This window comes from Hyperoodon ampullatus, assembly GCF_949752795.1.
Source record: "Hyperoodon ampullatus genome assembly, chromosome: 11".
Taxonomy (NCBI): Eukaryota; Metazoa; Chordata; class Mammalia; order Artiodactyla; family Ziphiidae; genus Hyperoodon; species Hyperoodon ampullatus.
In genome coordinates, this window is record NC_136924.1 from 90,226,637 (window position 1) to 90,239,546 (window position 12,910).

Consider the following 12,910-nt stretch of genomic DNA (forward strand, 5'->3'; position numbering starts at 1 on the left):
ATATACTCTCAGATTTTTATCCCCTACGTTCATTCTGTTGACAAATTTGGAAGCACAAAACACACAGGCACCCTTTTTCTATGGAATAATTTAGGCATGTCATCGCAGCATCTGAAATCTGTCTACATCATTTGACCCTCGCGAATCTGTACTTGACTTTCACGATGCCCCTGAAATCTTTCCAAACTACTTTCATTTCCTATCAAGATCAAGCCACACCAGTGCCACCAGTAATTATCCCCCAAACCTAACAATTCATTTTTTGTCCTTCCCATTTCCCTAGTAATTTTATACTTGGATGGATGCCTTTGTGTGTTTGTGGGTTTTGAATTTATAGCTATAATGGTAGAAATCTGCAGTAACACAGCTCGTTATATAAGGATTCGGAAACAACATGGGCCACATCCCAGATCTAAGACCCAGCAGTAAATATAATAAAAGCCTGATATAACATGTTTAACCTATAAGGAGGGCACTGTTTCTGTCCCTGAACAGCTCATTATAGAGATTCTACTGCCTTGCTATTCCTCCCCGTCCCCATGGCAGCTTGCAGACTGCTTGAGAGCACTGTCATTGGCTGGATGGTTAGATTAAATGACCTTTGGGGGTCTGTATTTATCCCCTGAAATTCTATAATTCTAGTGAGTTTCCTTTCCTTGGAAGTACGGCACAAAGTTAGCGTTTTACCAAAGTGCCTGGCACATACTCTGTCACTGTAGTTAAAAGTACAAAGCAGAAACTAACACACCATTGTATAGCAATTATACTCCAATAAAGATGTTAAAAAAAAAAGTACGGATGCTGGAGCCAAGAGTAACTGGCCTCCCATTCCAGCTCTGTGTGCGCCCTTGAAACAAATCACTTCATTTCTCTATGCCTCCATCAGCTAACTCATCGATACAATGATGAATATAACCACACCTATCGCATAGGCATATTGTGAGGATCAAATAGTTAATACATGTAAAGCACTTTAGAATAGTGCCTACCACATACTAAGTGTATAATCAACTGTCAATTACTGGTCCGTACCAGCGAATATGTGTTCAAAGAATTCTACAATTCCATGAATTCCCAGTAACTTAAAATATACATTTATTAGGCACTCGGGAAATGCTGGAGAGCGATCTTGGGTCTGAATTTTATAGATTTATCCAAATCCTTCTAAATGCCTGTCTCATTAAAATGAAAAGGTTTTAAATTAGAAAGGCAGTTAGTCTTTTTTGAAAACGAATTCTCAGCATATATACCAGGCATATACATACTGAATCTACCAATAAAATCCTATTATAAGACCATGTTTGCATAATTCTTTTATATTATATTAAAAATACACATATCCATTTTTTTACAGTAGAATCAAGCATCTACAAAACTGTACTATCTCTTCTTCACAAAATCTTGCTGTAGGTGTATCAAATGTTCTAATCAGTCCACCAGGTACAGACACTGACTGCAGTTTAAAAGACATAATCGAAGAGCATGTTAAATAGTTCCATAAAACATGGAAAGTGAAGCTAACTTTCAACCATGGAATGGCTAAAGCAGTAGGTAAACCTGGCACATTTGCTCTTAAGTCATTTTAAAAGCATTAAAACATATTTCAAAGATTTCAAACATGCAATTATTTTTGCTGCCACTCAAAACATGAAATAAACATTGCTTTAAAAAGATACGTGCTTTTTTAACCCATCAAAACAAACAACTTTGAATAAAAATTGCTTTCCCAAATGACTTTTCATACATTTGCAACTCATCCAGCCAGTTTTAAGTCTGAAATTACAGAAACCATTGGTAAAATGGATCACTGTTACAAAAAATTAAAATACATTAAACTCAAGGTGTGGTTATTCTATGAAAAACTCCCCTAAAAATATGTATCATGCATTTACTTTGGAATTTCAGTCACTAGCCAAGCTGTACTTTTGTCTACCTAATGGTACTGATTTTTTTTTATCTTGTGGATAAGCCTTATTTTATAATCATACCTTCCCTGTATTTATCCAAAGTGATAACTATCTTTTAAATTAATTTAACAGGGCTTCCCTGGTGGCACAGTGGTTAAGAATCTGCCTGCCAATGCAGGGGACACAGGTTCGATCCCTGGTCTGGGATGATCCCACATGCCGTGGGGCAACTAAGCCTGTGCGCCACAACTACTGAGACTGCGCTCTAGAGCCCGAGCTCTGCAACAAGAGAAGCCACTGCAATGAGAAACCCATGCACCGCAACAAAGAGTAGCCCCCGCTCGCTGCAACTAGAGAAAGCCCATGCAGCAACGAAGACACAACAGAACACAAAGAGAACACAAACAGAACACGACACAAAGCCTAAATAAATAAATAAACAAATAAATAAATGAAATACACTTACTAAAAAAAAATCTACAAAAAAAAATAAATAAAATAATTTAACAAATAAATCTGGAGCACCTACTCTGTGTAAGGTACTTTGTTGGATACTGTACGGGGTTTAAAGCTGGCTGCAACAGTGTTACCCCTGAGGGTTCCCACTCAGGGTGGGCAGAAAGGCAATGCTGACAAATAGACTGAATTCAAGACAGTCTGCTCTGTCCCCGTCACTTTACAAGTTCCAGGCCATGGGTCACCATGAGGAAGGGAGAACCCACAGGCTAACCACACTTCTGTCCTAGACCATCCCTGCTTGACCTGTTTGCCGCACACCCCCAATTTCTTATTCCGTGACCTCCTACTTTAAAATCTGGCTCCCTATACCCACCCTAGGCTTGTGTGTTTGGTGACACACACATTTAGAGCCTCTTCGCTCTGGTTTCTCTCCACTCTCAAGTCCCAGATTTGCAAAACTCCAGGTAAGAGACCTGCCAGTTCTGCTTTTTCCCTTGGTATCTACAGAGGATTGGTTCCCAGACCCCGCAGAATACCAAAATCCGAGGATATTCAAGTCCCTTATGTAAAATGGTGTCGTGTTTGCATATAACCTACACACATCCTCCCGTACATTTTAAATCAGCCCTAGACTACTTATAATACTGAATACAATGTAAATGCTATGTAAATACAGGTATACCTCAGGTACCGTGTGTTCAGTTCCAGACCACCACAATAAAGCAAACACTGCAGTAAAGTGGATCTCAAACATTTTTGGTTTCCCATTGCATGTAAGTTATATTTACACCACACCATATATTAAGTGTGCGATAATAGCATTAAGTCTAATATGGGGATATATGATATGTATAGCTGATTCACTTTGTTATAAAGCAGAAACTAACACACCACTGTGAAGCAACTGTACTCCAATAAAGATGTTTATAAATAAATAAAGTACATGCCTTAATTAAAAAATACTTTATTGCCAAACAATGCTAACCATCATCTGAGCCTTCAGCGAATCTTAATCTTTCTCTAGTGGAGGGTTTGAAATATTGCAAGAATTACCAAAATGTGACACAGAGACCCAAAGTGAGCAAAGGTTGTTGGAAAAATGGTGCTGAAAGACTCTCTTGATACAGAGTTGCCACAAACCTTCAATTTGTAAAAAACACAGTATCTTTGAAGCACAATAAAGTGAAGTGTAATAAAACAAGGTACACCTGTAGTTGCCAGTGCATGGCAAATCCAAGTTTTGCTTTTTGGAACTTTCTGGTCCTTTTTTTCCTAACATTTTTGACCCACAGTTGGTTGAATGCAGGGAGGCAGAGCCCCTGGACCCAGAGGACCAACTGTACTAGCCTAGACCCCTCCCCACCCCTTACTTCTCCCTCCCTGCAAAACCTGCCTGCCATAAAAGGAAAAATAAAAAGACACAAGGCAATAATTTTATTATAAGGATGACAGAAACCAGCCATTACAGTAGGTTATAAGAGTGAGACATGGCTTCTGATTTTGAATCTTCTGACGTTGCTTAGTGATGGTTTTCAAGGATCCCAGTAGGAGGAACTGGAGCAGAAGGGGCATGTTTATACTCAAAAAAGATCAGATTTGTATTTACCAAAATAGCATATTTTCACACATGTGATCTTCCACCTTTTTTTGTAGTGTCATCATGGTAACAGAGAACTAGAACTTTTTGAACGGCTTCTACATGCCAGGCACTTTCCAAGTTTGGTTTTATTATTCCCCTCCATCTTCTGATGGGGAAGATGTTTTATCTAAGGGTGAGATAGTGAATAATACTAGATGCCTCAGGTGCTACAACTTCAACTCCCATTTCCTAGCACTTTCAGTTTTAGAGTGCAGATTTTAAAGTGAACCAGAATGTGTATTCATCCCAAACACAATTAACAACTCTTCCTCTTCAAATGTAACAGTCATATATAAATTTCAGATCTTTGGCCTCAGACAAAGGCAGCAGATCAAAGAAGGTGGCATATCCATCCATAACTTCTATGGATCAACAGGGGTAGGTGCACAAACTGTCAGCAGGAGTTTTCCTGGACCCAGTTTGGCATAAAGAAAGCAGAGGAGATAGGGCTAAAAGAAAAATCACATAGCATCCCCATATTTGCAGGAAGCAGTCTGTTGTTGAAGCAGTGCCAGAGAACAAGAATGCAATGTGAGTAGCCCGGAAGTCATTGATCTCTGGTGGCTAGGGAGAGTTCAGGCCAAAAGAATTCAATCAAAAACACAATCTTGTGTCATGAAGAACTTATGTGTCTGTGAAGAACCTGGACATGACATCTCTCCCACACAAATCTCTTGCCAGTAGCTGGTCCAGGAAAAAAACCTCATCTCATTCAAAAATGAGCATCTCTGCATAGCTACTACAAGAAAATAAGAGAAGAAAACCATAAAAAGTGGAAGACAGGGGCTTCCCTGGTGGCGCAGTGGTTGAGAGTCTGCCTGCCGATGCAGGGGACACGGGTTCGTGTCCCGGTCCAGGAAGATCCCACATGCCATGGAGCGGCTGGGCCCGTGAGCCATGGCCACTGAGCCTGCGCATCTGGAGCCTGTGCTCCACAACGGGAGAGGCCACAACAGTGAGAGGCCCACGTACCACAAAAAAAAAAAAAAAAAAAAAAAAAAAAAGTAAGGTATGTACCAGGAAAAAATGTTTCCATACAGCAGATAAAAATTTGGGCCAAACATATTGCCATAAACTTTAAAACAAAGAAAAAGACCAAAATAAAGCTACCATATCTACAAAGCAAGAGATCATATCAAATATACAAGAGCTCAGGGAAGATGCGGCAAGATGACAGGAAGTGAAATGTGATTTGGCAGAGCCCAGGAAGCAAATATTTCACTGGCAGCAACCAGATTCTGCTAAAAACGTGGAAACAAGAATGTCAGAAATGGAAAAAGAAGAAGTAGAAAATTCAAAGAAGTAGAAAAAAGGAATCCAAAAGAATTAGAAAAAAGTAATAGTGAGACAGGACTATTAAAAAGGTCTTAACATATGCAATAACTGGTATCCTGAAGAATAGGTAAAAACATCACAAAACAGGAAAAAAGTTAAAGATATACTTCAGAGTAACTTTCCAGAAATATGTCACAGATCTACAGACTGAGAGGGCATGCTGAACCCTAGGAAAAATTGACACAAAACATTCAACACTGAATCACATTTTAGTAAAGTTACTGGAATTGAAAGAAAAAAAAAAAACTGTTATGCACTGAGGCAAAAAGTTTGAGTCAGAACGTTACTTTCCACAGCAACATTTAATGCCAGAAGACATTGGAGCAGTGGTACAAAGTCCTCGGGGATATAAAGCGCATGATTTAAGAACTGTGCACAGTCAAATAGTCATCAAAGAGTAATGAAAATGAACATTTTTGAACTTGCAAAACTCAGGGAATATACCCCAAACCCTTCCTGAAGAAACTACTACAAGCCAAACTTTGAAGAACAGAGGTAAATGGAATAATGGTCCTAAGTATTGACCTCATTTAACTGTAGGACTAAAACTAAAACAATTTTGGCGATTATGGTCACAGAACAGAATTTAAATGTTATAAATGCTAATGATGTAGAAATAATACAGCAAAGGTCTGGAGGGAAGAGGACAGATGGTGGGTAGTAATGTCAACGTGATGATTTTCTCGTCTGGTAGAGCAGGGGATTGAAAGATTATTGAAGCTGATAAATCACGTAATAGATCACGTACGTACATCTCAAAGTCTAAAGAATATGATATGAAAGATTATGTAATCATCAAGAATCAGGTGACTTTGGGAGAAAGTGGAAAAAACTAATTTTACCATTACTCATGTCAGGAAGTCAACAGACAGCTGTCTAAAGAAATACAGGTTTAAGTATTTGGGGAGAGGGGCACTGTCATATATTTATTGCTGGTGAGAAAGAGTGTGAAAAGGACATGATAGGACATCTCTAGACCTGTTGTATGGGCCCAACAGATAAGGGGCAACTTTGCAGGGTTTAGCTTTAGGGACTGACTGGAAGTGAAAATACAGTTGAGGAGAATGAGTCCTTCCCTACCACAAACCATCTCTCCAGTACCAACTTGTTATACTGTAGTTGACAACTATTATGACTAGTGACCATCCAACATCTTTTGAATACTATGTGCCACTTCTCCACAAAAAGGCCAAAGTTGCTTTCCCAGTTTCCTTTACAGCTAGAACAGGCATGTGACTGAGGCTCCAACCATCAGACACAACCACACCGGAGTCTGACAACCAAGAGTGCATCTTTGGCCACTGGGATAAATGAGGGTCTCAGCTTTCAGGGGTGGCAAAGGCAGAGGTTCTGGGTTCAAGTGCCCAGAGGTGGTAGGAGTGAGCCTCCACTGGAGCAGTTCTAAAGAATGTCTTGGGTGTTATTCCAAGCTGGCTGTCTCTGTGCCTATCTGGCCTTCCTAGATATTCTGTAAGGTACATGCTTTAAAAATACTTACTTTCTGGGCTTCCCTGGTGGCACAGTGGTTAAGAATCCACCTTCCAATGCAGGGAACATGGGTTTGAGCCCTGGTCCGGGAAGATCCCACATATTGCGGAGCGACTAAGCCCATGTGCCACAACTGCTGAGCCTGCGCTCTAGAGCCCGTCAGTCACAACTGCTGAAGCCCACGCGCTTAGAGCCTGTGCTCTGCAACAAGAGAAGCCACCGCAGTGAGAAACCCACGCACTGCAACGAAGAGTAGCCCTCGCTCGCCGCAACTAGAGAAAAGCCTGCACGCAGCAACAAAGACCCAACGCAGCCAAAAATAACATAAATAAAATAAATAAGTACAATTTAAAAAAAAACTTACTTTCTGTTCAATGTAGGTAGCAGGGAGTTCTGTTATTTACAACTAAGAACCATGCCTGACTATGTATAGTACTGGCAGAACACACATTTGAAAAACAAAACAAACAAGAAAAACCCAAAACCAAAAAAATTTAAAACACCTATTAACCTTGAAAAGACCAAGGACCTAATGTTTTCATTAGCTCCCAGTCTAGAGATCATGTATACACAGTAACTTCACACTAAGATACCAAGTATCTGTGATATGTCCCTCTCCTAGAACATTATATCTGTTTTAAATATAAGTTACAGAATGGGCTCTGTTAAAATAGGTCTTGGTTTTAAGTGCAGTTATACGAAAAGCATCAAAAGTTAAAGTATTCCGAAGAGGTAAAATCAAATACCGCTGAATCTTACTATCTAGACTTGCTGAAATCCTTTGGAAGATTTCATGGATGATGATTCTAAACTCATCTAAAATGTTTAATACTAATCTCCAAAGCTTGCTTTTAAGCCCAAAGTGCGGATCAAGTTCACTGCCTACTGTGAAAGGATTAAGGGATAATGTTACTTCCATTGTTCCCTCTCTTGTTCTTGGCTATGAAAAGCAATAAAATATACACATTTATCCTGGAGTTTCATGGTAAAGAAGGGCTGCTGCTGGTGGACTTCACCACTGAACGGATACAGTTACTTTGGAATCTAGGAGCTGCATACAGTGGTTCTCAAAGTGGGGTTCCTGAATCAGAGCATCGACATCACCTGGGAATTTCTTGGAAATGAAAATTTTACTGAATTGGAAGCTCTGGGGGTGGCGTCCAGAATTCTGTGTTATAAACTCTCCTGGTATTTCTTTTCTACGCTGGAGTTTGAGAACCACTTTCTTTGGCAGCACAACTAAACCACTCCAATCAAAGGAGAACTTACTTCTGAGGATGGAATAGCAAGATGTACCTTCTCAATTACACATTTCAGAGCACTAAAGGAGTTCCCTAGAACTAGCTTAACTTCACATGTAGCATAAACTCATTTCTTCTTCATTGAGGGGATACAGGACTCTTGCTTACTAAGATCCCATAGGGAAGTTTCTTTTCCTGGGGACTGTTAGACATCAAGTACCCTTCAGTCTTCTCCTCAGGCTAAAGAACCTCAGTCCCTTTTACCTTTATTTAAGACTTTTTAAAAACTCATCATCCTTGTCAACCTAGAGTAAAACATAACCTCATTTCACTGTTCAGTTTAATTGAAACACATTTTCTATCACGGAACCATAGAAATTAATGCCAAAAAACCTAGGTTTCTTATATTCTACCTATGTTTTACAGTATGAGATGTACTTCTTAAAATAAAATATCAAATTTTAGGTCCGTCCTTTCTACATATTCTGATTCCTCCTCTTCACCCCGTTCCTCTTAAAAAAAGTTTTAGTTCATCGTAAGGTCACTAAGTATTTCATATATATTGGATTAAACATTCTAATCCTCATTTGCCCCATTAAATAAGAACTGACCAGATGGACATTCCTCTCTCTCTCCTGAGCAGGGTTTAGTTAATTAAAAATGATTATTTTTACTATGTATTTTATATATCAGCCAGATGTTACCTGCGGTCATTTCTGGAAAGGATCATTTGGTGGCGGTTATAAAATATATATTTTCCTTTGGGAAGCAAGACTCTTGAGCATGATCAGGAAAACAAATGTAGAAATGGATTTCACCTCACACCTTTTCCCTAGTACCAAAATGGGCATAACGTTTCATTTCCTTTGAAAGTAGGATCTATTCAAATTCTTTCTTCCTCTAACTCTGCATCCTGGTCCTATTTATGTTGTGTCAAAAAAGGATCAAGTGGATGGAAGAAAAATTAGTGTTGGTTTTGTCTGTACTAGAAGTGTAAGTTGACTTTTCCAAAGAAACTGATTTGGTTTAAGACATATGTGTGTGACATAGCCACTGTTCTGCTCAATTAGGATGGAGACTCCATTGTGTCACTGTGAGGCTGCCCGTCCAGATAGATATTATAACAGTTCCTGCTTTTGCACAGGTCTCCTTAGGAGCTATAGTTCATGCAAACTAATTTGCCTATATTTCCCATTAGTGCTGAAACAATCCAGAATGAGGCAAAGATACTGTAATTACAAAATTGTTTTGTGATTACACTAGTCATTTTCTCTCCATTGGTAGACCAACTAGAATTCAAATAAGTGCTCCCTATTTTTTCTTAAAAACAAAACAAACAAAAATAACCCACAAAGGGACTTCCCTGGTGGCACAGTAGTTAGGAATCTGCCTGCCATTGCAGGGGACACAGGTTCGAGCCCTGGTCTGGGAAGATCCCACATGCCGTGGAGCAACTAAGCCCGTGCAACACGACTACTGGGCCTGAGCTCTGGAGCCCGTGAGCCACGGCTACTGAGCCCACGTGCCACAACTGCTGAAGCCCATGCACCTAGAGCCTGAGCTCTGCAACGAGAAGCCACCGCAATGAGAAGCACATGCGCCGCAACAAAGAATAGCCCTCACTCACTGCAACTAGAGAAAGCCCGCACGCAGCAACAAAGACCCAACGCAGCCAAAAATAAATAAAATTTAAAAAATAATAACTCACAAAGCAACATTCAACTCTCTTTAAAAAAAAAGTCAATTCTTGAGATCACCCAAAATTGTGAAAGTCTAACAGATTAAATTAGCCACACTATCGGTTAGATTTAGATTGTTGGTCTTCTCCAAGACACCATTTAGAAGATGACTAGAGACAAAAGTTGAGTCTTGAAAGTCTGAAATTCACATGACAACAAACATAATATTTGGTATGGCACAGTGTATGAACAAGTAAGACACTTTTAATTCCAAAGCCCTGGCTCTGTCTTGTAAAATATGTCATGGCATGAGGTGGATCTAGGTTCTGGGCTCGGCTCTGACTTTCTGTGTGACGTTGCATAAGCGACATCCCCACTTTGAGTTTCTTTTCTCATGAAAACATAGAACTAGATATTCTCTAAAGTCTCTTTAGACCCCTAAACTATATGATTGGTTGTTTAAAAACATCTTTAAGGCTTAAATATGCCTTATTGAACAACTGCAGTGATTTCTGTGAGAAGGGCTGGGGGTTGCTTTCATTAACTTAGAAACTTTAAACACAGAATAGGGTGACTCATCTCCTGATTGTATAAGGCATCTGGTCCCCGTGTCCTGAAGTATCCAAATCGGCTTGTAGTAAATCATGGTCACCTCAGAAATGACCTCTTCCTCTTATGTTTTCATAGCAACCAACATTTACTACTGTCTTCCTATTAAAGTCATCTGTGTTACACTTGATTTCAAGAGCCAGGTAAGGGGCAGACATTCCTGATGAAGTGTCTGATAGTCCTTGGAATAAACTGTCCTCCCAAATATATCATTACTTACCTTTAGATCAGGCCATGTTCATCAGCCTCTAATAGGTTTGAGGGGCTCACTGGTCTTAATTTCCTATGTGAATCTATAATTGTCCGCAGAGGTCAATTTCAGTGGATGCCTCATATAAATTAGAACTGAAGACAATGATGCCTGTTCACTTGATCAACTGAAATGACCAGCTGGGTTTAAAGGGAGGAAAACAGAAACCCCTGTGAAATTGGAATAGCTTCAAAGGTAATGGAATGTAATTACTTTTCTGAAAAGTTTCTTCTCCAAAGGTGACTGGCCATTGTGCTGGTGGACCAGCATGTTATGAAGGTGGAAATGGCATTCAGAGCCACTGACCACATCCAAAGGCCTAAGTCAAAAGTTCGCTTTCTGCTAGGGTGTTAGGGGAAAGCAGAATTCCTTTTCTGCTCTTATTTTTAATCATTTCACTCACAGTTAGAGAGGTGCTTTGAGGGATGTGCCTAATTGACTACTGAGAGGCAAATTCTAATTTAGATTGCTGCAAAGGTGTTTTCTCTTTAGAGCCATGTACCATTTTCTTGGATGTGTTATCATTATCTTTAGGGTAAAAAAAATTGAACTCTGAGTGAATCTTGATATCACCTGCATCAACCCCTTTATTTTACAGGTGAAGAAACTGAGGCCCAGAGATGTGAATAGACTGGACTAATGTCACAAAGCTAGAAAGAGGAAGAGGCTGGGCTAGAATTCAGCAGATGAGAAGATGAAACCAAAACCAACTCCTCAGTCCAGAGTTTTCCATTTATGAGTAGCTGGAGACTTATTCAGGGAGGAAAAAAAAGATGCTCTCCGTGAAAATCACCATTTAAGAACACTTAAGTCCTATAATGTGGGAGAAGTGCTAGCAAGCCAAAAAGGTGGAGGTGGGCAGTTGAGAGAGACAGTAAAGGAACCGGTAGCCCACAAAGCAGATGACCATTCCCCATAGCTGACCGGGGGCTCTGTCTACGTGTCTTTGGGTGCCGGGGGACAGTTTTACGTACCTGCGGTGACTGCACAGACTCAGGAGCCAGACTGCCTGCCTCAGCTTGATTCTTGACTCTGCTAATTTTGAGCTCTGTGACCTTTGGCAAGTTGCTTAAGCTCTCTGTGCCTCAGTCCCTCATCTGTATAAAAGGATGATAACATCAGTACTGACTGCTGTGAGGATTTAAAACCTTACTGTATTAACCTTACTGTAACAGAGATTAAATAAGGGTGAAATAAATTGATATACATAAGGAGCTTGGCACATACTAAGTGCTGTTAGTGTCTGCTGTTTCTCTTCTATTCACTCTATCAGAGAAAGTTTCAGAATATAGGCATAAGTTGTATTTATTAATAATGTACTGAGATGCTTTATCTGAGATAAATACCCAAGGACTCTACTAGAACGTCATTGATAAAACCTCTTTATATGTTTAATGGATTAACTTTTCAATATGTGTTATTACAATGGAAAGGTTTTTTAAAAATAAACAACTACAGGAATTTTTTTAATTAAAAAATTCAGTGATATCCATAGTTTCACATAACAATGACAGAAATTTCATTAGCAAAACAATTAGTAAAAGGGCGTATCTGCTGCAAAAATTAAAGACGGATTTTCAGGGCAGGAAATTAGTGCTGAGTAAGTGAATCCTGAAGTCAGTGGGAGAACAAGAGCAGTTCAGGGATGCTGCATTTTCTTTTGCTACAGCATGGTTCTTGGGCAAGTCAACATTTTGCTTCCTTAGAATTTAATGTTGTCAAAGCTATCATTAACAATTTACTCAGGGCTTCCCTGGTGGCGCAGTGGTTGAGAGTCCACCTGCTGATGCAGGGGACACAGGTTCGTGCCCCAGTCCGGGAAGATCCCACATGCCGCGGAGCGGCTGGGCCCGTGAGCCATGGCCGCTGAGCCTGCGCGTCTGGAGCCTGTGCTTCGCAACGCGAGAGGCCACAACAGTGAGAGGCCCGCATACCGCAAAAAAAAAAAAAAAAAAAAAAAATTTACTCAGAGTTCTTAAGAGAAAACCTTCACAAAATTAACAATGGAGATTTTCTAGTAATCAAGACCATTTCAGACATGGCTGAAACGGGGACCATGTGTGTACACACCATGTGTGTACCCGGCTTTTCCCTTTCATTCTTTGAGTTAAATTCAATGGAAATTTTAAGGGAAAAAAGTCAGTTACCTATTCCCTCATTTTTTTAATGAAATAATTTTAGCAATCACACAGAAAAATAGTAAAGGACTTTTCTGGAGTTGGTCACTGATTTAAGACATGGGAAGATCATGATAAGCTGCATATCTTCCAGTCACGTGATGGTATATCTGTGGGGAAAGCAGA

General features: G+C 39.8%; 1 protein-coding gene across 1 annotated transcript in view; it reads right to left on the reverse strand.

Annotated features, from left to right (window-relative positions):
• Positions 1 to 12,763: 12,763 nt before the first annotated feature.
• DERA (deoxyribose-phosphate aldolase) overlaps positions 12,764 to 12,910 on the reverse strand; it is a gene marked incomplete at its 5' end in the record, with an annotated part of 73,271 nt that continues 73,124 nt past the window's right edge. Inside the window, one exon of the mRNA XM_079714976.1 lies at positions 12,764 to 12,894. Coding sequence (XP_079571102.1) covers positions 12,838 to 12,894 — 57 coding nt within the window. The 3' untranslated portion in view covers positions 12,764 to 12,837. The remainder of the gene's footprint in view (positions 12,895 to 12,910) is intronic.